Source organism: Cibotium barometz, chromosome 9 (genome assembly GCF_041138505.1).
Source record: "Cibotium barometz isolate CiBa-2024 chromosome 9, ASM4113850v1, whole genome shotgun sequence".
In the NCBI taxonomy this organism is placed as follows: domain Eukaryota; kingdom Viridiplantae; phylum Streptophyta; class Polypodiopsida; order Cyatheales; family Cibotiaceae; genus Cibotium; species Cibotium barometz.
The window spans coordinates 17,726,339-17,750,242 of NC_141054.1; the positions used below are offsets into that span (position 1 = coordinate 17,726,339).

The window sequence follows — 23,904 nt, forward strand, 5'->3', positions numbered from 1 at the left end:
ACAATCAATATCGTGCACTCATAGAACTTTCTTGATGTGCTAATTTAGAACTACGTGTATCTTCTCCAATACCCTTAAATGCAAAACATCAATTCTTAATTATGTGAATAAAACCTTACTTCGTTCTTGATTAAAGACACTTCAATCCCTCAATTAGAACAATTTGATCAGGAAAAGGTTCTTGATTGTCTACTTTGTGTTTATTGCGAGCTTTAAACAAATCTAAAAGATAATAGATTCGATACTTGTAAAGAGTAATGATGAATGTGTAGCTTGATTTTTTTTCTAACCATCGAACAAATGGTAACAATGAATTCGGGTTTTAAAAAAACTGTAAGTGTCTCATAAAATATACAAGGATTTAAAAAAAAAGTTAAATAACTTAGACTCCATGTCCATCGAGGATCGGGGTCATGGGAAGATCGATCGTAGCCATCAAATCGAGTTGTATTATTTCACCAAATGCAACCCTATAACTATCAGGATCATGACACATCACTATGTGGAATTCAAAGACAAGATTCATTACAGATAGAACCCTGGCTGTCCAATGAGTAGGCCGCCTTATTTTTTAGAAACCCAATCTTCGGTACCTACACATCACCATCGAGCTCATGTGGTCGCTTGTCATTTATTAGAGGTAGAATCTAAGATGTCAAAATTTGGTCCATTTGCTTGTCTCTATCTTATCTTCACGAATCCATCTTGTAGAGGGTTATGTGGCCTACATTGATTTATTCTTCTCACTATCCCCTGTGCTATGGCCCGGAAAGGCCTTTCCCTACTTCATCATGGTCAGGGGTTGTAGGAATCTAAATCCTGGCAATTCAATTAGCAATCTTGTTTTTAAATAAAAGCCCTCATAATTCAATAGGACCTTGACACATCAACAGACAGAAAGCTAGTGAAAGTCACACAAATAAAAAGGTGCCACATCAGCACTTAGAATATTACAACAAAATGTAAAACTAATAAACCAATGACATATCAACAAACATAATTTAAAAACTTCAGAACTTATCACAAATGAACACATCAACAATTAAAATTTAAAACAAAACAATAGTAAATATTACTATTAACAAAGCTCCCCCTATACCATGACAACTGAGAGAGGCTATTGATCAGCCTTTCCCAAGGGGAGGTGGGTCACCGGCTAGTGCTAGCACTCCATCTTCCTCTTGGGAAAGGCCTTCAAAAGGCCTTTCCCTAGTGCATCTTAGCATGAACAATCTCCATCTCTTTCTTGTTAGGTTCTTTGCCTTCACAGCTTGTAGCACTTTGCAGAAATGTTGAAGTGGTATTGAATACATATGGAAATTAGAGGGATGATATTAGTTAAACAACTTTGCAAGTTTGTTCACCTAGGCCTAAGCTTTAAACATTTCCACAACACTAAACTCATTAAGCTTGCAGATCACTTGCATGTGTGCAAAGCCGACAACTTTACAAAGATCATGAAGCTCCTCTTGGGTGCGCTCTCGACCTCCAGGACAATAAGCAAACATTGCGAGGTCAAATTGGTACCCAACACGGGCCCTTAGCCCAGTTTCCGATGTAGTTGGTAGGATAATATCCACCACTATAACTTTCCCTTGGCTTGGAAGTGCTTTGTAACAATTCTCCAAGATTTTGACACATTGCTCGTCATCCCAATCGTGCAAAATCCACTATTTAAAAAAAACGAGGAATTTCAAAAATCCTAACTATACGATGTGAGTGATGTCGTCTAAAGAAGTTCCTTCCACCAATAATAGAGTGGATAAAAAGAGTTGAAGTAAAAGAAATTTTAATTTTTTTGTTGCTTCAGTATTGATCGAGGTGGATAAAAATTACCTTCATGAAAATAGTGTCAGCTCGGGGGATGCTCACGAACATGTCTCCTCCTACATGCTCTACGCCTGTTTAATGGGAGATCAAGTTATTTTTATTTAGAAGAATTCAAATTAGGTAAGCACAAAAATTAACACCTGAAAGGAAAGCATTACTATCTTAATGACTAATTCAATATTATTGGAAGAACCTTAAAATTAGGCTAGCAAAACACACACAGTAATAAAAATTGAGGGCTAAAGCTCTTGACCAGGGTACTCGGGCGCAGCTGCAATCACATGAGGCTGATCGAAATTGATGCCTTTAATGTGAGGGTGCTTAGAGATAATCATACTTAAGCAGGATCCAGATCCGCCACCCACGTCTACAAGGCTATTCACACCATGGTCGAAGCCATGGTAGGACGTGGTGGTTTGAAGCAGTGCGCGCATGAGAAGCTTTGACTGGTGTGCCATTGCACGGTCGAAGAGCTCGCGGAATCTCACATCCTGTTGAGCTCTTGGTGAAAGGGCTTCCTCCATCGAGGACTGCCTCTTTCAAGGGATGCCAAGTTTGCATTAACACCTCGTCTTGCAACAGGAGCAGCAGTGGAGCCAGGGATGCGCCCCCACCTTCGTTCATCACAAAATACTTGCTCACTGAGTTGAGCCCATACTTGCTTACAGCCTTGCCATATTGATCAACGCTTGTTTCTGGAGATGATGATGATGCTGTGAGAACTCCATGGCTTGCCAGTACCCTTAGAATGCGATCTAGTGAGATTGCAGCCTTTGCAGGATTGGAGGCGGCAGTCGAAGAATCGTTGATGATGATGCCAGACATTATTTGGGCTGGTAATAATCCTTCTTCTGCACCGTTCTTGGCCAGTATCTCCATCACGTTCAAGTTTATTGCAGCTTTTAAGGCCATGGGCAGACACAGCGAGCTCAGCTCGATAACTCGTAACCATGCTGGATCTTCAACTCCGCCTAGAGATTGCTGAGCCACAGCGCAGCTCGTCTCGCCCATTGTGTGTGTACTGCGGCGGGGGTGCAGGGTGACTGGGTGGAGGGCTTGGTGGAGGGTGTATGATTCCTTTTTCCATCCAAACACCTTTTACCACTGGAGACGTGAAAAACTTCTTTCACCACTGGCGACGGGAAAGAAGGGAGTTTTCATCGGTTGTCCTCCTCAAGACACCTTTAGCTATTTTTCTTCAATTTCCATCGGTGAAAAATACACTACTAGGCACATAAATGTTAAATTTTCATCGGTTGTCCTCTTGAAGGCAACGTTTACCTTTACCCATTTTTCTTGAATTTCAGTGGGTGAAAAATACACCAAAGGCATCCTCATTTGATGCATTATTAAAAGTGCTGAAGTGACCACTGACTATGCAATAAGTACAATTCATTTTCGAGAATTTGACATGACACCTAAAAACAACTATTGATACGTACTTTTGAGCAATTGATTTTTGACAATTCAACATGAAAACACGTCAAGACAACGACTGATACAAACGTTTGAGCAACAAGGGGTGAATTCAACGTTTCATCTGTTGTCCTCTTGAAGGCAACGTTTCATCTGTTGTCCTCTTGAAGGCAACGTTTACCTTTACCCATTTTTCTTGAACTTCAATCAGTGAAAAATACACCAAAGGCATCCTCATTTGATGCATTATTGAAAGTGCTGAAGTCAATAAGTACAATTGATTTTTGAGAATTTAACACATGAAGACACCTAAAAACAACACACTTTTGAGCAATTGATTTTTGAGAATTCAACATGAAAACACGTTTGAGCAACAAGGGGTAAATTCATAATAAACTTTGAGTGTAGTTCAGTAACTTGGAATCTAAGCTATACAAATATGTGAATTCAAACTAAACTTTGAGGGTTGAAGTAACTTGGAATCTAAGCTATACAAATATTAAAAGGGGGTGAAATCAAACTTTACTTAAACGCTATATTATCAACACAAGAGAAATTGTTCTAAAAAGAAGCATGTGCCCTACTTTCAAAAATGGTATTTTAATTAAGAATGTTTTTTAAAAATATTGAATAATCTTTTTGTTATTTACTATTTTATAATTAAAAAATTAAGATAAAATAATTGGTAGTACGCATTTTAATCATGCATTTATTAACCAAAAAAAATCAATACCAAGCAATATAGTTTTAAGATTACTTTGTAAAAATAATATTTAATCTCGTTACTATTTCTAATAAAGGGTTTATTTATTAACTAGGATAAATCATTACCAAGCAATATAGTTTTAATATTACTTTGTAATAATATTTAATCTCGTTTAGTATTTCTAATAAAGGGTTTATTTGTTTTTCTGTATAGTGTGTATGGGATACACCCAGGCACACACATCTGTATACATAAATGTATATTATATAATTGTATATGTATATGTATATAGTGTGTGTGGATATGCACACACACACACACATAGACACAAAATATGCATATGCATGTTCATATGTAAATGTATATATATACATATACAAACACATATGTATATGTATATGTATACATATGCATATATACGTATAAATGCATATATGTATACATGTATGCAAATATATATATATATGGGTGGTGTACAATAAGAATCCTCACTTTAGGACCGTGTCGTGCAAATGGGATATCATTGACATAGTTGGATCGAGTCACTACTTCCAATTACATCATTCCAAGTGGCAGTCATGAGTTACTTCCCTTGTCGTGCAAATGGGATATCATTGACATAGTTGAATCGAGTCACTACTTCCAATTACATCATTCCAAGTGGCAGTCATGAGTTACTTCCCTTGCCACCTATGATATTGCCGATGATGACCACATAACTCACTCAAGATAGTGTATGTGGACATCTTGAAAGGCACCATGTAACTCGATCAAGTTACATGGTGGACATCCACATATGTTCAATCAAGGTAGGAGATCGACATCCACGTAACTTGAAAGAGTGGAGTGGAATACATCCACATATGTTCAATCAAGGTAGGAGGTCGACATCCACGTAACTTGAAAGAGTGAAGTGGAATACATCCACAAAGGTACTACATAGCTCGATCGACTTACGAGGGATCGAGTTATGCAGTGGCATCCACCATGGAACTCAAGCTACCTACATGGATGTCCAATATGTAACTCGACGGAGTTACTTACATAACCCATGCCATTCATGTACATCAAGCATGCACCTCAACGACATTGCAAAAAAAAAAACATTTTTCCCAATTTTTTACATAACTTGATCGAGCTACATGGATTCTCAACCCATGATTGTGGGGACACATGTTCTTTTTAATTCGATATGAATTTAAAAAAATGTAATTTCCACGTAACTCATACGAGTAATGTAAATACCCATTGAATGGCCTGCCACATGTGCAATGTTGTCGAATTTAAATTTTTTGGTTTTTTCGCGGAACTCAACTGAGTTGTGTACTATAATTGGTTAGATTATCATTTTCAACAATTAGCTCCATAGGACTAAGTTTGCATCAAATTCACATCAAAGGATTTCTTTCTCATGAATTGGTCTCTAGCAGACATATTTGAATGGAATCAAGACATTGGGTACAACATACACAATGGGCTTTTAATTAAGTTTTTTGGTTTTTTTGAAGACTCATGTCATCTTATCTGTGGGCTCACACCTTATAGGTTCACTTCTATTAGCTCACATCTCACACATCTATTGGCTCAAATCTCACACTTTGTGGGCTTGCATTTGTGGACTCACGCCTATCTCAGCTTACATCTATCTTCTAGCATAGTCTTATATGTAGACTCACATAGCATGTCTAGAGGCTTATGTCTCTCACATTTGTAGGCTAATATCACATCCCTATATACTCATGACTACTAGGCCCATGTCTATGTCTAATTTGCACATGGGAATATGGGTTCAACGTGGTGGTTTTTCAAGTTTTTTATGGTTCCTCGAACTTGAATATATGTGGATATTTAAGGTTTTTGATTCTAACTAATAGTGTTATGTAAGTGACCAACGAGTTCTACTATTGTCTAGCAAGTCATAGAGGCTTATCAACAATAATGAGGTTGTTCTAGAGATGATGATCTAGATTGGCTAGATTTGGATAGTGACGGTGACACTAAACCTAGAGTAGCTGGGTTAGCACTTACTTTTATAGTCATTACATGATGTTTTTTTTAACTATTATCTAGTGGCTAACCTATTTATTATTCTCTTATATTTATACATCATCCCATTTTAGTTCCATGGAACAGTATAATTTCTTTCTCTCTCCCTTTCTCTAAACTCTCCAAGTCACACATGCATACAAACATTCTCTTATATTTATACATCATCTCATTTTAGTTCCATAGAAGTGTATTATTTCTCCCTCTTTCTCCAAGGCACACATGCATACAAACATTCACACACATAACCACAAACAAACGCGCACACATATTCACACACACACACACAAAAACACAAACACATGCACACACACACTCTCACATGCTGAGCCACACCACTCGTCTTGCCCATTGTATGGGTGCAGGGTGACTGGGTGGAGGGCTTGGTTGAATGCAAAGGGTTGTTTGATTGTTATGAATTAAACAGGTAGGTTTTTCATCTAAACGTGGAAACTATGGGCTCGGAAACCCTATCTTTTTTCCATCCAAACACATTTCACCACTGGCGACATGAAAAACTTTTTTCTTAGTCGGCAAGAAAAGAAAGGCACGGTTGGAGTGAGTGAACCAGTCCTCATCGGTGTCCTCCTCAAGACAACGTTACCTTTAGCTATTTTTCTAAGTCGACGAGAAAAGAAGGGCACGGTTGGAGTCTGTGAACGAGTTTTCATTGGTTGTCCTCCTCAAGACAACGTTAACCTTTAGCCGTTTTTCTTTGAATTTTGTTAGTGGAAAATACACTAAACTGCACATGAATGTTAAATTTTCATCGCTTGTTCTCTTGAGACAACGTTTACCTTTACACCTATTTTTCTTTTTTTCTTTAATTTAAGTCGATGAAAAATACACCAAAGGTACTCGCATGTGCTACCTTTCATCCGTCGACAACTAGCTCCAAAGATAAACGTGGAGCATTGGTCTCTTTGTTACTCTAAGGGGTTAGTCTCACTTGCATGCATGTGGCGTGGTGTGCACACTTTATTATGGTTACATTCATCGTTGTGTTCTGGTTGCTTTGCCATGTGATGGTTGGTTCTAAGCGACACCGCTGGTCTCTCCCATTGTGTGTGAATGGGGGGCAGGGTGCGTTGAGCAATGGGAGCTTGGGTGAATGCAAAGAGGATTCTTATGAAATCATGCTACTGAGCTCAACAAAGGTGGGCTTTTATTCTTTCTGTTTTCAGAAATGGCATTGGTTCTCCCCTAAAAAATCCAAACACCTTTCACAAATTGCACGTGTTGTCTAGATCAGCTCTCCCCTCAAAAGCTTTTTTCCAACCAAACACCTTTTACCAATGGCACATGTTATCTAGATGACTTCTCCCTTGAAAAACTTTCACAAATGGCACATGTTGTCTAGACCGATTCTTCCCTGAAAAACTTTTTTCCCAAACACCTCATGTTGTCTAGACCAGTGTTCTTCCTTGGAATTTTTTTTTTGGTACATGTTGTCTAGACCAATTCTCCCCTAAAAAACTTTTTTCCCTTCCAAACACCTCGTGTTGTCTAGACCAATTCTCCTTGGAAAAACCTTTGTCCATCCAAACACCTTTCACCAATGGCACGGGTTGTTTAGACCAGTTCTCCCTTAAACTTTTTTCCATCCAAACACCTCGTGTTGTCTAGAACATTTCTTCTGTGAAAAACTTTTTTCCATCCAAACACCTTTCACCAATGGCACGTGTTGTCTAGACCAGTTCTCCCTTGAAAAACTTCTTTCTAAGTTAGTCAGAAAGAAAGAAAGAGAACAAGGGCAAGGTTGAAGTGTGACTAGTTTTCCTTCATCAAAATTCTATGATTGTTGGGCAAGTTTTTTATGCTAAATTTTCATTGGTTGTCCTCAAGATAACATTAACCTTGAGTTGTTTTTCTTCAATTTCCATCGGTGGTGAAAAATATGCTTAAAGGCACATAAATGTTAAATTTTCATCGATTGTCCTCTTTAAGGCAGGGTTTACCTTTACCCATTTTTCTTGAATTTCAATCGGTGAAAAATACACCAAAAACATCCTCATTTTATGCATTTGAAAGTGCTGAAGATACTATGCAATAAGTACAATTCATTTTCAAGAATTCAACATGAAGACACCTAAAAATAACTATTGATACATACTTTTGAGCAATTGATTTTTGAGAATTCAACATGAAAACATGTCAAGACAACTACTGATACAAACGTTTGAGCAACAAGGGGTGAATTCATACTAAACTTTGAGTGTAGTTCAGTAACTTGGAATCTAAGCTATACAAATGTTAAAAGGGGGTGAAATCAAACTTTACTTCAACTCTATATTATCAAAACAAGAGAAATTATTCTTAAAAAATCATGTGCCCTTCTTTAAAAAAAAAGGTATTTTAATTAAGAATGTTTTTAAAAATATTGAATATTTTCTTGTTATTTATTATTTTTTAATTAAAAAATTAAGATAAAATAATTGGTAGTACGCACTTTAATCATGCATTTACTAACCAAGATAAATCAATACCAAGCAATATAGTTTTAAGATTACTTTGTACTAATGTTTAATCTCGTTACTATTTCTAATAAAGGGTTTATTTATTAACTAGGATAAATCATTACCAAGCAATATTCTTTTAATATTACTTTGTAATAATATTTAATCTCGTTAATATTTCTAATAAATGGTTTATTTATTTTTTGTATAGTGTGTATGGGATACACCCATGCACATACATCTGTATACGTAAATGTGTATTATATAATTGTATATGTATATGTATATAGTATGTGTGGATATGCACACACACACACACAAAAAAAAAATTGCATATGCATATGCATATTCATATGTATATGTATGTATATACATATACAAACACATATGTATATGTATATGTATACATATCCATATATACGTATACATAAATGCATATATGTATACATGTATGCATATATATATACATATGGGTGGTGTACAATAAGAATCCCCACTTTCGGATCGTGTCGTGCAAATGGGATATCGTTGCATAGTTGGATCGAGTTATACTTCAAATTGCATCATTCCAAGTGGCAGTCTTGAGTTACTGCCCTTGCCACCTAGGATATTGTCAATGATGACCACATAACTCAATCACGTTACATGATGTATGTGGACATCCTGAAAGGCACCACATAACTCAATCACGTTACATGATGTATGTGGACATCCTGAAAGGCACCATGTAACTCAATCGAGCTACATGGTGGACATACATATATCTTCAATCAAGGTAGGAGGTGGACATCCACGTAACTCAAAAGAGTGAAGTGGTGGACATCCACCGAGGTACTGCATAACTCGATCGACTTATGGGATCTAGTTACGCAATGGCATCCACCATGGAATTCAAGCTACCTACATGCATGTCCAATATGTAACTCAACTGAGTTACTTACATAACCCATGGCATTCATGTACATCAAGCATGCACCTCAATGACGTTGCAAAAAAAAATAAAAAAATGCTAATTTTTTACATAACTCGACCGAGCTACGTGGATGGTGGGGACATGTGTTCTTTTTAATTCGATAGGAATTTAAAAAAATGCAATTTCCACATAACTCATATGAGTTATGTAAATACCCATTGAATGGTCGGCCACATGCGCAATGTTGCCGAATTTAAATTTTTTGGCTTTTTCATGGAACTCAATTGAGTTGTGCACTATAATTGGTTAGATTATCATTTTCAACAATTAGCTCCATAGGACTAAGTTTGCATCAAATTCACATTGATGAAGGATTTCTCTCTCATGAATCGGTCTCTAGCACACATATTTGAATGGAATCAAGACATTGGGCACTACATACACAATGGGATTTTTAATTAAGTTTTTTAAGGCTCATGTCATGTTATCTATGGGCTCACACCTTATTAGCTCACGTCTCACATATCTATCGGCTTAAATCTCACACTTTGTGGGCTGTGTTATGTAAGTCACACCAGCGAGTTCTACTATTGTCTAGCGAGTCATAGAGACTTATCGCAATAATGAGGTTGTTTTGGAGATGGTGATCCAGATTGGCTAGATCTGGATAGTGATAGTGACACTAAACCTAGAGTAGCTGGGTTAGCACTTGCTTTTATATGATGTATCTAGTGGCTATGCCTAGAGGAGGTAGGCTAGCACCCTTATGTTGTTTTTTCCTGATTCGTCCTATGTATTATTCTCTTATATTTATACATCATCCCATTTTAGTTCCATAGAACTATATAATTTCTCTCTCTCTCCAAGTCACACATGCATACAAACATTCTCTTATATTTATACATCATCCCATTTTAGTTCCATATAAGTGTATTATTTCTTCCTCTCTCTCCAAGGCACACATGCATACAAACATTCACACACACACACACACTCACTCACATGCACCTCCATAATGCACACACACACATACACACACACACACACACAAACACACACACACACACACACACTCACATGCACCTCCATAATGTACACATATTCACACACACATACACCAACATAATACACACAAGCATTCACATGCACCTCCATAATGCACACACACACACACACACACACACACACACACACAAACACAAACACACACACACACACACACTCACATGCACCTCCATAATGTACACATATTCACACACATACACCAACATAATACACACAAGCATTCACATGCACAGACACACACACACACAAACGTATCCAAACATGTCTTTTTCTTTCACTAATGTTTTCTCTATTGGTCTCTATTTGTTTGGTGGCACTTTAGACTCCACATTGGAACCAAACGTGCTATAACGGTTATTAAACTTTGCAAGAGTGGGGTCCACATATACACACTTTAAAAGTCTTGTTACTACCATTGGAGCTTATTTGGTTGCAATGTGCATGCCATTTTCTTGGTTTTCAATGTGTTGTGGCCTTAGAGAGCCCCCTCGAAATTGGACCCTCGGCCTGCATATTGTAACCAAATGTGCATTGATGGTGACCAAACTTTGCAAGAGTAAGGGTGAGATCCACATATACACACTTGCAAAGTTTGTTTATGATCCGAGGACATTTGGTCACCATCGGAGATCATTTGGTTGCAATGTGTGTGCCATTTTCCCAATTTTCAATGTGTCATGGCCTTAGAGAGCCCCCTTGAAATTGGGCCTTTGGCCCGCACATTTCATTCAAATGTGCTCCAATGGTGTGAACAAACTTTATAAGCATGATAGTGGGGTCCACATATACACACTTGCAAAGTTTGGCCACCACCATCATAGTACATTTGAATGCAATGTGCATGCCGTGTGCTAGTTTCCAATGTGTCATGACCTTAGAGAGCCCCCTAGAAATTGGGCCTTTGGCCTGCACTTTTCCAACTTAATGTTCTCCTGTGATCAAACTTTGTAAGAGTGAGGGTGGGTCCACATAGTACATTTGAATGCAATGTGCATGCCGTGTGCTAGTTTCCAATGTGTCATGACCTTAGAGAGCCCCCTAGAAATTGGGCCTTTGGCCTACACTTTTCCAACTTAATGTTCTCCTGTGATCAAACTTTGTAAGAGTGAGGGTGGGTCCACATATACACACTTGAAAAGTTTGGTCCATCGAAGCACAATTGGTTACAATATGTGTGCCATTTGCCCGGTTTTCAACGTGTTGTGTCCTTGGAAAACCCCTTTGAAGTTGGCCCACACATTGTACATAATCTGCTCTGATGGTGACCAAAATTTGTGAGAATGGAGGTGGAGTACACAAATACACACTTGAAAATGTTTGGTCACCATTGGAGAACATTTTCTTGTAATGTGTCTGCCATTTGCCCGATTGCGTCATGGCCTTTGTAGGTAACCCCCTTGAAATTGGGCCTTTGGCCTATATTTCAATTAAATATACTCCAATGATGACCAAACATTGCGAGAGTGAGGGTGGGGTTTACATATACACACTTGCATAGTTTTATTACTATCTGAGCACATTTGGTTAGCAATGTGTATGCCATATGCCCGGTTTTCAATGTGTCATGGCCTTAGAGAGTCCCCTTGAAATTGAGCCTTTAGCTCGCACATTGCAACTAGACATGCTCCGATGGTGTCAAAACTTTTCAAGTGTTAGAGTGGTATCCACATATACATATTTACAAATATTTTTCATCATCCAAGCACACTTGGTTGCAATGTCCATGTTAGATGCTTGAGGTAGCCCCCTCAAAATTGGGCATTTTTCTCACACATTGCAACCAAATGTTCTCCAATGGTGACGAAACTTTGAAAGAGCACGGTTGGAATCCACATATACACACTTACAAAGTTTGGCCACTATCTAAGTACATTTGGCTATAATGTGTGTGCCAGATTACTCAGTTTTCAATCTGTTGTGGCCTGAGAGCCCCTCAAAATTGGTCCTTTGGCTCGTACATTGTAATAAAATGTGCTTCGATGGTCATAAAACTTTGAAAGAGTAAGGTTGTGGTCCACAAAATTTAGTCTTACTATCAGAGTACATTTGGTTACAATGTGTGTGCCAAACGCTTAGTTTTAAATATATCATTGTCTTAGAGAGCCCCCTCAAAATTAGGACTTTGGTCCACACATTCCAACCAAATGTGCCCCAATGGTGACCAAACTTTTTAAGTGTGTATATGGGATCCACATATACACACTTAAAAAGTTTGGTGACCCCATCAAAGCACATTTGGTTACAATGTGGAACCCATTTTCTTGGTTTTCAATGTGTCATGGCCTTAGAGAGGACTCCCTTGAAATTGGACCTTTGGCCTCCACATTACAACCAAATGTGCTTTGATGGTGACCAAACTTTACAAGAGTGAGGGTGGGTCCATATATACACACTTGAAAAGTTTGTTCATACCATCGAAGCACATTTGGTTGCAATGTGCATGCTAGATTCTTAGTTTTCAATGTGTCATATAGTCTTAGAGAGCCTCCTCAAAATTGGGCCTTTCGCACACACATTGTATCCAAATATGCTTCGAATGATGAGAAAACTTTGCAAGAGTGAGGATGGTATCCACATATACATGCTTGCAAAGTTTGGTCACCCATCGGAGCACATTTGGTTCAAATTTTATGCCAGAGACACGTGGTTTTCAATGTGTGGCCTTAGAGGGCCCCTTCAAAATTGGGCCTTTGGCTCACACATTGCAATCAAATGTCCTTTGATGGTAACCAAACTTTGCAAGAGTGAGGGTGGGTCCACATATACAGAATAGTTTACAAAGTTTGTTCTCACCATCGAAGCACATGTGGTTGTGATGTGCATGCCATTATGTCATGGCCTTAGAGACCCCCCTTGAAATTGGGCCTTTGGCCTGCACATTACAACCAAATGTGCTCCGATGGTGATAAAACTTTGTAAGAGTGAGGGTGGGGCTCACATATACACACTTGAAAAGTTTAGTCCCCATTGGAGAAAATTTTGTTACAATGTGCATGCCATTTTCTCGATTGTCAATGTGTGGCCTTAGATAGCCCCCTCCAAATTAAGCCTTCTTGACCTGCACATTGCATTAAAATGTGCTTTGATGGTGTGAAGAACAAACTTTGCAAGCATGAGGGTGGGATACATATATACATACTTGCAAAGTTTAGTCACCATGAGAACACATTTGATTACAATGTGTAAATGCTTGGTTTTCAATGTGTCATGGTGGCCTTAGAGAGCCCCCTCTAAATTTGGGACTTCGCCTCACACATTGCAACCAAATGTGCTCCCATGATGGTGATCAAACACTACAAGGGATCGGGCTCATACCCGCACTCCTAGCCGCGGAAAATGACTTGTGGAAAAAAAGTAGCGGGCCCGTGTATCAGCACGTGTATTATCGCGACCAGAGACATGCGTGTAAAAGCGCGTGTATAGACGCAGTCAGACGCGTTGATACGAGGGCTTACACACGTGTTTTGTCAGTTTAGCTGCGCTTATACACGCGCATTTCATAGACACGCGACTTTTCAGAGTTGATGTGTCTATACACGTGAACAGAGAGCAAAAAAAAAAATCGAGAGAGTGCTATTTGGTACCTGAATGCTGTTCCAGCATTCTAGCACCTAATAGCACTGTTTGGATTTTTTTTTGGGTGCATTACACCATTCATGAGGAAGATTTAGTGCATTGTCATTACATGAGTCAAGAACAACATGAATGCATACATTGTCAATACACGATTCAAGACAGACATGAATGCAATACTATCAATTCACGATTCAATATTATTATCAAAATTTTATGTGTACACATATATACAAGGGAGTCCATATGTCGAAGTAGCCCATGGCTTCAATTATAAACATATATATACAACCACATCCTCAATATGGAATGTGGTACTATAAGTCTGAGTACTACTCAGATCCAGATGATGACCCGCTGCTCCCTCCATGATCAGATGAGCTCACATCGGTATACATGTCCGATGAGTAGTGCTCACGTCCAGGATTCCGAAGATTGAGGAGAACTGGCACATAGTTATTACTTGGCACACATTTTTGTAAACAATCTTTTTATATACATGTGCTATCTTGTGCACATTTTGATTTATTTTGGAAAACCTTAGTTTATCAAGCATAGACTTGAACTTTTATATTTTGTAAAGCATGATATGCTTTAAACCTAGCCTTGATTTATGGGCACTCTATTTTGAGCATAAGAGAGTGTCGTGCAAGAAAAGCACTTTTTGTATTTTTGATGGTCTTATTTGGAATAAAGTATTATGTAAATACTCATGTATGGGGAAAGGCCACACACATGAGGAGGGATGATTGCACCCAATGTTGGAGTCATGATTTTTGAGCTAATTATTATTTGTTATTCACTCAAATATTGAATATGTTGAGCTTGTGGTTTTTGATGAGTTCTTTGGTTTGCTTTAATCAATTTCTTTTGCAAGTTCATTTTTACTCTATTTTCCTAGAATTGGATCCGTGGGAATGGTATCAGAGCTTTGGATTAATTCAATCTTCTTGAAGCCCATCAAAGACTTATGAACAAACAGGTGAAAGACTTGTGGAAAAGGAGGTGAAACATACAAAGCGAAGGTGATTTTTCAATTTAATTTGAAGAAGAATACATTTATGGTCATGTATGGTTGAAAGAAGTCTTATTTTTAACCATTGGACAATAAATCTACATCAATCTATTGTCCAAAGGCTAAAACAAGGTGGAAAACCATTAGTGGGCTTGTGAAAACCACAGAACCAACTTTAATCTCACGAATCCTCTTCATAATCCATCAGTACGGATCAAATTAGCAAGGGAAGGAGCATAGAGAGCCATAGCAAGATTGCTAAGCTAGTGGAAGTGTCAGAAATGTATCATGGACAGCTACGGAAATCTCTTAGGTCAATTTGTTGATTTTTTCAAATTGCTTTTTCAAAATTTGATTAATTATTTGATAAATTGGAGCAAGAAAGGGTTGATTTTATGCAAATATAGCAAGGAAATTGTTTTTTCAACCTCTCCACCTCCCAATTGATGGGATGACCACTTTCATGATTTTCATGATGCATTCATTATCTTGTATTTGCTGACTGGCTAGTGTATTTCAAGCCCCATGGTTGTATAAGCTTTTAAAGCTTCCAAAAAGCTAGAAAATATCCCAAAGATATTTTTTTTAATCTAATAATTCTACAAAAATTTACTCAGCTGCAAATCAAGTTTCTACAGCTCATATAAAATTTCCAAAATTTCAAATCTTTATTTGGTCCAAAATTTAAAATTTTTGGGTCAAATTTTTATTTTTGAGCTTCTGCAGCTCTAAAAGTTGCCTGAAAAATCCAAAAATTACCCCAAATTTTTCTTTTAAAAATTGACAGCCTCTAATATAGTTTGGGAAACTTTCCAACAACTTATATCTCTTCAATATAGCCTCTACAATTCAAATATATGGAACTCGTTTTAAATTTTGAACATAAAACATCTATTTATAGAGATTTAAGGATGTAGGATGTCTTTTACAAAGTCTTCTAAATCATCTTTTCCTTCAAGTACTTTTTGATAAATATAGAATGCACAAGGGTGAAGATTAAAGGAGATGCTCGGGAAGGACAACAACAACAAACCCTCAAATGGTCAAGACTTTCTTAAGAAGAAGACAAAATCCGCATCTGTGGCTCAACTCAATGTTATTAAAGAAGATGATGATGATTCTTTCAAGCAAGAGGGTAACTCTAATCCTAATTATTCAAATGAAGGTAAACTTTTATTTCATGATTTATTGAAAATTCAAGGCAAAATAAAAGGAAAATCAATTTCTATATTGCATGATGACGGTAGCTCACATGATTTCATTTTTGAAAGAGTATTGAAGAACTTAACCTAGATGCATCGCACTCTAGTTATAAAGTAAAAGTTGCACTTCAAGGTACTAAACACAACTGCATAAAAGAGGGTAAGGATTTAGAATTGGAAATGGGTTCACTACAAAAAAAGAGAACATTCCTAGTGGCTCCTTTGCAAGGAGTCGATGTTATCTTAGATATGCCATGGAGACATGAGCATAATCCCCAGATTGACTATGAAACCCATATAATGTGGTTAATAAAAGTGACAAAGAAATATGTTTACAATGCCAATTCATTACCATCAAGATTTTCACTTATGACTAGCCTTAAGATAGGGATCATGAACTCCCAAGGCATTACTTCCTCAAGTCCATACACCATCTTAAAAGACGTGTACCCATTGCAGCATGGTATGATGTGCAGTAGGCCCATAAAGCTATTTTTGTGAGCTTAGATTCCTAGTCAATGCATCAAGATTCAATAGTCTTTGTCAATATTGAAATAAGAACCTTGTTGGTGCTCTCTACTTGGCCATTTTCATATGGGTAATATGGTGTTGACTCTTATGGTGAACGATCATGAATGTGTTAAAGATTTCAGGCAGAAATAAGTTGGTAAGGCACTTAGGCTCGCTAAATCTTTCCTTAGTTCCTTTCCTTCTGGAAAACCATTAGCTAAAAATTAACGATTTTCTCACTCCATTCTAGAATAGCCTCAACCTTGAATTGTGTAGCATCCGGTAACTCATTCATCAACCCCCATTGGTGATTCACCATGCAAGATAGCTGATCTGCCATGACATGTTTCTTGCCAAGCATCACACAACTAGTGTGAAATCAAACTCGAGAAGAATCAACAACCATATTGTGATCCCCATGGAGCATGGTGTGTTTATTAAATACAATAAGGCTTGATGTGATCAACATAGAAAACAAATTTATTAGCTAGAAGGTAACGCCAAAATTTCTTTATAACATAAACCATTTGTAACCCTTCATGCTCAATGGTGGTAGTTGATTTCAGCCTCATCTAGTTGCTAACTTAAAAAACTAATAGGATAGTCCAATTTGTGTTTCCTTGGCTGTGCTAGGACACATCCAATTGTGAAGTTAGAGGCATCAATGTGCACATGAAAGATGAGATCCCAGTTAGGTGTTCGTCGTAAGATTGGAGCACTGGCTAAGGCATGCTTTAGTCCATCATAAGCTTGTCAACACTCCTCATTCCATATAAATACAATCAATAGCTTGTATAAAGGACAAGCTATTTTTGCAAAGAAAAGAATAAACTGATGGTAGTAGCCGACATGGCCCATGAATCTCTGGAGTCCCTTGTGAAAAGATGCAGGGGGGAAGAGAGCTTGAGCTCTTGCAAGCACACACACACACACACAAAACCCTAATAGAGAACACACAAGGTGAGAGGCTGAAAATCTTCTTCTTCTCTACTCAACACTCAACACACCATATACAAGAATAATAGTACACACAATATGAAAGGTACTCAACCAAATACATACACGGGCTCTCTATAGTGTGAACCCGACTAAATGAGCTGGCGCTATAACTATGCCAGTCTCTAGAATGGCTGTCACATAGCCTGTCATCCCACTGGCCGCATATCTCCCATGATCTCACCAGCCATGCCAGTGGTGTAAGTGTGGGGCTTTTCCCCCAAGCGGGTCATCAGTGTCCATCGCCTCACTAGACGAGCTCGATATCTCAACACTCCCCCTTGAGCTCAACTCCATCTCATGTACACTAAGCGAAGCCCTGAATCTACGGAGCTTCTCTGTACCCAATGCTTTGGTGAAGATGTCAGCTACCTGATCCTTTGTGCTGACATAAACAAGGTCAAGATCTCGTGCCAAGACCTTCTCTCTGACGAAGTGGTAGTGGACCTCTATATGCTTCGTACGAGCATGAAATACTGGGTTCTTGGCCAACTGTATACTGCTAATGTTGTCACAGAAAATGACAACTTGTCTATCCACTGATAGACCCAAATCTGCAAGTAGCTTTCTCAACCAAGCTACCTCACATGCTGCCATAGCAGCTCCTCTGTACTCGGCCTCTGTACTCGATAGAGCAACCGTAGGTTGCTTCTTGCTGCTCCAAGTCACAGCAGCATTCCCCAAAGAAAACATGAATCCACTGGTAGATCTTCTATCTGAGATACTACCAGCCCAATCAGCATCTGTGTACCCATGTACACATATCTCTGTCCCACACTACAAGACAATGCTGCCATACACGCGTTTCATACATGCGATAAATTACGAACGCGTGTATGGTCGCGCTTGTATTTGAATAGAATCGGACGCGTGTATTTTAGCATTTAAGTTCGCGTGTATATTTGCATTTATGAACGCGTGTATAAACGCGTTTATATACACGCAGTAATACACGGATAAATACACGATAATATTTACGGGGTAATACTCGCTATTATACACGGATAAATACACGCCACTGTACACGGATTAATACACGCATGGTAGAGAAAAACTGAAAAAAAACTGAATTCCTTAACAAAATTAAAAACTATTTTCCTTAAACCATCTCATAGTACATTATAGTATACATCATTACACAATCCCACTACATGCATTTACAACAATGAAATATATTCAAAAATAAATCATGCATATGAGATGATAGAAATGTCATCAATTTAGAACATACAGTGACGGATTGGTTAGGGTTCGATCTCATCTTCAATAAGATCCATCCTTGCCAAACGATCAACATCAATATCCATTTGATCAATTGGTAAGGCTACGATTAAATTTATTCCACTATCGATATTCTGTACTCCATTGATAATGGTATCGATGTCCTGATCATCCTCATCAACATCACCATCATCCTCAATGGTAGGGTCATTCTCATGATCATGAGAAATGGCATGCTCATCCTCATTATCACGATCATCTCTTATTTCTTGATCATCGATCACAACATCTTCAATGGCATATTCGACGTCATCTTCATTGCGGCTTGTTACATCCTCCATATGCTCCATATCAGTGAATGTATTATACATCACTTTGGAACGTGGTGCAATAGGGATGACGTACCACCATTTGATGTCATGCACCATTGGTAGATAGATAACCTACTCAAATACACACAGTACAGTAATTAATTAGCATATCAAAAGTCAAGGGGTACGCGAGCTTAGATATATATGTACATGAAACACATTAGTAAAAAAATGCATACCTGCTCACATTGTTATGGCAATACGAGTCTATCTTTCTTTGTTTGCCAGAACTTTGTAGAGTCAATAGTTACATATCCACTTGCATGGCGTTTTATCGTTGCATCAGGCCCTTTTTCCACCACGTTCATTTGCCATTTGACATCCAAAACATACACAAAGAAGCGACGAAAGTCAAGCCTAAATATGTCTTGGATTATGCCACAATAATCATCCATTTTTCCATTAGCTCCCTCAAAGCTACTAATGACACCGCAATCTTGTGTATTTCTCTTTTCATCAATTCTTTGTGTTCGAAAATGCTTGCCTTCACACCATATAGCATTGAACATAGTGCACTGGACCAAAATAGAAGCAATATTTGTGTAAGCAATGTGAATAAATATTAAAAGCAAATCACTATCAACTAATACAAAACATTAGTTCTATGTACCTTTGACATGCATCCTCGTGCATACTCCCATTCCTCCGCCGTGATATGCAGCCCCTCGTCACTCTCTGCTCTCTCCATTTCCTCATGCAACCAATCAACATGGATATCATTCGGAAGTGTTGCTAGATGCTTAGGGTACGCCTTCCGAGAGCCATGTTGCCTCCGAAAGAGAGCTCTTTCTGCTTGCCTTTTTGTCTTTGCATCCTCATATCTTGTAACCCATCTGCTCATCACATCACTATTAAGGATACAAGTGAAATTGAGATCATCAATCAATGTTCTGTCAATTACTTTACTCTGTCCTTTTCCTTGAGGCACAATAGAGGTCATCCTCAAGTCCTCTTCATTGCTCCATAGTCGTGGCAAAGAGCTGTCCACCTGACCAAGAAATTCTGAAATATATACAAGAGACTCTTGTATCAACCAACCCTCGGCCATGCTTCCTTCAAGCCTTGCACTTTGCCTCACAAAGTCTTTTAAGGTCTTCATGAAGCGCTCTAGGAAGAACATCCAACGTGCATGCACAGTACCACATAAAGCAATTTCGTCCACTAAATGCACAATGAGATGTAGTTGACTTGTGAGAATGGTTCGCGGAAAAGTCTCCTCTACCAAACAAACCACCTCCACTGCCATAACACGCGCATCATCCAACGTGGCTGGATCAATTGCTTTGGAACTAACATATCTGAAAAATAAATAAATAGTACGTTATACCTCATGCACGTTCATTTTGCAAGGTATAATGAAGGGTGATCTGAGCATGGGTTTTACATACCTCACAAGCTCGCCCATCTTATAAATACATTTTTTTAAACTCTTATTCGCACAATGGTCGATGCTAGTAGGTAGTATGAACTGCGCACATAAGAACACATTTATGGTTTATGGCATTACAAAATTTAATGTCAACGTACGTACAAGACTTGGAAAACACTTACTTGAAGCATCTTGTGCCAATCGTGGGACTTCAACCCATATAGTTGCTCAACGCCTCTTTTCTTAGTGGTTGTAAAGGCTCCCTTCAATGATCTCATGCATCCAGTGGGAGTACGCAAAGTGGTGATGGCCTGCTTTACCTGCTTCTCCTCTTTCTTTGATATAATCCATGGTGCAGGCGGAAGACGAACGTGTCCACCCACCTCTCGTGGCCAAGCTTGACGCATACGTCCTGCGACCCGCAAGTCCTCACGTACGCTGACATTGTCTCGTTTACCAGTAATATGTTCCCAAATACCAGATCCCACATTCTTGAAGATGTGCATGGGATCAAGAAGATGGTTGATCTTAAGATGGGTCCAATATGGCAGCCGGAAAAAAATGGAGTACCTGCACAAGGGATTGCTCTATGTGACCTTTAATCCAATTAGAGACTACACAAAACAAGATTGAAAAAACATCACTATACCTGTTCATGCCATCTGGAGGAAGAATAGTTGTAGACTCCCAAATACGCTTCCAATCTTTTGCACGAAGTGTTTGTGGAGGAATGTTACTCTTACTAGCAACATATTTAGGATGATCTGAGGGGAGAAATCGATGATGATTATCGAATATAGTCTTACACAAACCATCAGCATACTCATGTACTAACGAAGGGCCACAAACAGGACATGCATGTTTACCCGATGTTTTCAAACCTGTTAAAATATAAAAAAAAGTTAGAATAATAAAGTCAAACCGTCTAATTAATATATATAGCCAATAGTAATAGAGTAGGGAGGTAATTAGAATTCTTACCAGAACAATCGCTGTATCCTGGAAAGTCATGCATTGTCCACATCAACACTGCTTTTAAGTCGAAGTGTCGAGAGGAGGGAGGCCTACTAATGTCCACCACCGCAACACCTCTCCATAGTTCCTCCAACTCATCAATCAGTGGCTCAAGATAAACATCCATATGCTTGACTTTATGTTTCCCTGGAATTAGAAGGGATAACATAAGATGTCCCTTCTTGATCGCCATTGATGGTGGAAGGTTGTAATTCACCAACACAACTGGCCACACGCTGTATGCGGTGCTTTTGAAACCAAATGGATTCACTCCATCCATACCCAGGCCAAGTCTCAAGTTTCTGGGCTCTGTTTTAAAGCTGGGCCACTCATCTTCAATATGCTTCCAAGCAGGAGTGTCTGCGGGAATTCTCCACATGCCATCATCCGATCGATGTGAGGAATGCCATGACATGAGCTCTGCTATGGATTTGCACTTGAACATGTGTTTGATGCGAGGAATTATAGGAAAGTGTCGCAAGACTTTACGAGGTACATCAAAACTCTTCATATCTGTTCTGTACCTTGCTTCACCACAAGTGGGACAATGTAGAGCCTCCTTAGGCGTCCCACGAAAGAGAATGCAATCATTGACGCATGCATGTATTTTATCATAATCCAGTCCTCCAAGAGATGTCACATAGCGCCTCGCTATGTCTCTTGAGGTGGGCAGTCTATTTTCCTTTGGAAGCATGTTTGATAATAGCCTGCATCCAATATCATCAATTATAATTAGTCTTAAATCCTAAACCTTAAACCACTAATTCAAATTTATAAGTTAGAATGCTTACTTCAACAATGCGTCAAGACTTGCATTGCTCCATCCATAAACTGTTTGTATATTAAGTAGTTCAAGTGAAGCACGTAAAACTGAGAATGTGCACCCTTCAAACACCGGTGTCGATGAAGCTTTATAAAGATGCTCTTGTTCCATATCATCGTCGTCCATACCTTTGGGATCATCCTTAAAAAGATTCCGCACCATATCATCAAGCACCTCCTCTTCCACAACTTCGTGGGGTGCAGGGCTATTGTCGTCCCTTTCCCACTCATCTCTGACAATAGATCCCGAAGCTCCAGCGTCATCTCGTCGACGCTTTACGTGCTCTCGTCGCGCGTAAGGTACCATGTTAGGGTGTGGTACTGCATCCTGCTTCAATTTATCAAATTATATGTTACAACTCTATTAATTTAATTTGGATACCATGAGTCATTTGAATACCATCAATTTACATCTACTCACCTCTAAACCTGTTTGATTCCATTCTCCATACATGGAGATGTGATTCAAGGTAATTCGACGTGCTCGTACAATGCATCCTTGACATCGATTACACATACATTTGATCCGTTGTCCCAACCACACATCGCGATTACGATGACGCATTGTCTCATCTTCCCCAGAACTGCTTGAAGAGGTTGATGACATCCTGTGTACAAATCAAAAAACACAAAATCATTATATGTTTTTAATGAAAGCACAAAATCGCGTGTATTGATGCGGCTGTATCCTAAAACTCGCGTGTATTAACGCGGCTACTTCCTAAAAAACGCGTGTATTCACGCGGCTAATTTCTGCAAAACGCGTGTATGAACGCAGCTAAAATCATATACACGCGAATATACCTGCGTTCGTAAACGCGAATATAAACGCGGCGGCATATTTAAACTAAAAATAGCCCGCCTTCCCCAAATATAGATTTTGAACTTAGAAATCAACAGTACATGCGTTTTCGCCTGTTTTTGCCTCTTCCAACAGCAAGAGGGAGCAGAGAAAGGAGCACACACACGGGAGAAGGAGGGAGCAGAGAAGGAGCAGAGAGGACTCACTTTTTCAGAGGTGAGTGACTTTGTCCTGTGCCTTGTCTCTTTTGTCAGATTTGTTTACTTTGCTCTTTGCTCTTTGGCTTTGTCTTTTTGCACACGATTGGGTTGCTGCATCCTGACAGGGGCGACAATGGCTGGTCCTTTTATAAGGACATTCTGCCTTTGTCGGGGGGTCGGTCTTTTCGAGAAATTTTTTCGCAGGTCGCGTGTACAAACGCGTGTAGAAGCGCGTGTAAGCTGTCTGCAGAGTTTTTTCACGCGTATATACACGCGTTTTTGGCCGGGTGTATACACGCGTTTTTTAACGGGTGTATACACGCGTTTCTGCAGACAAAAAACTGCGGCGTTTCAGATTTCATGATTTGCAGGCAATT

The 23,904-nt window shown here is 38.8% G+C and overlaps 2 protein-coding genes across 2 annotated transcripts; both read right to left on the reverse strand.

The window, feature by feature from the left end:
• Positions 1-1,047: 1,047 nt before the first annotated feature.
• Positions 1,048-2,863, reverse strand: LOC147635304 (O-methyltransferase 5-like). The gene is made up of 3 exons (XM_086802154.1): positions 2,084-2,863; positions 1,837-1,901; positions 1,048-1,670 (listed from the first exon to the last, which is right to left on the reverse strand). The coding sequence occupies exons 1-3, from the start codon at positions 2,352-2,354 to the stop codon at positions 1,371-1,373; spliced, it is 636 nt and encodes a 211-aa protein (XP_086658280.1). The 5' UTR covers positions 2,355-2,863; the 3' UTR covers positions 1,048-1,370.
• Positions 2,391-2,841, reverse strand: LOC147635305 (desmethyl-yatein O-methyltransferase-like). The gene is made up of 2 exons (XM_086802252.1): positions 2,497-2,841; positions 2,391-2,402 (listed from the first exon to the last, which is right to left on the reverse strand). Exons 1-2 carry the CDS (start codon positions 2,839-2,841, stop codon positions 2,391-2,393), a joined length of 357 nt encoding a protein of 118 aa, XP_086658378.1.
• Positions 2,864-23,904: the final 21,041 nt, after the last annotated feature.

Bases quoted from the DNA above. Each gene is read 5' to 3' on its own strand.
- LOC147635305 (XM_086802252.1), bottom strand. From the start codon at position 2,841: ATGGGCGAGACGAGCTGCGCTGTGGCTCAGCAATCTCTAGGCGGAGTT.
- LOC147635304 (XM_086802154.1), bottom strand. From the start codon at position 2,354: ATGGAGGAAGCCCTTTCACCAAGAGCTCAACAGGATGTGAGATTCCGC. The intron at 1,902-2,083 runs GTCAAGAGCTTT...CCCATTAAACAG, and splicing joins AGCTGCGCCCGAGTACCCTG to GCGTAGAGCATGTAGGAGGA. The intron at 1,671-1,836 runs GTAATTTTTATC...TTTTTTAAATAG, and splicing joins CTGACACTATTTTCATGAAG to TGGATTTTGCACGATTGGGA.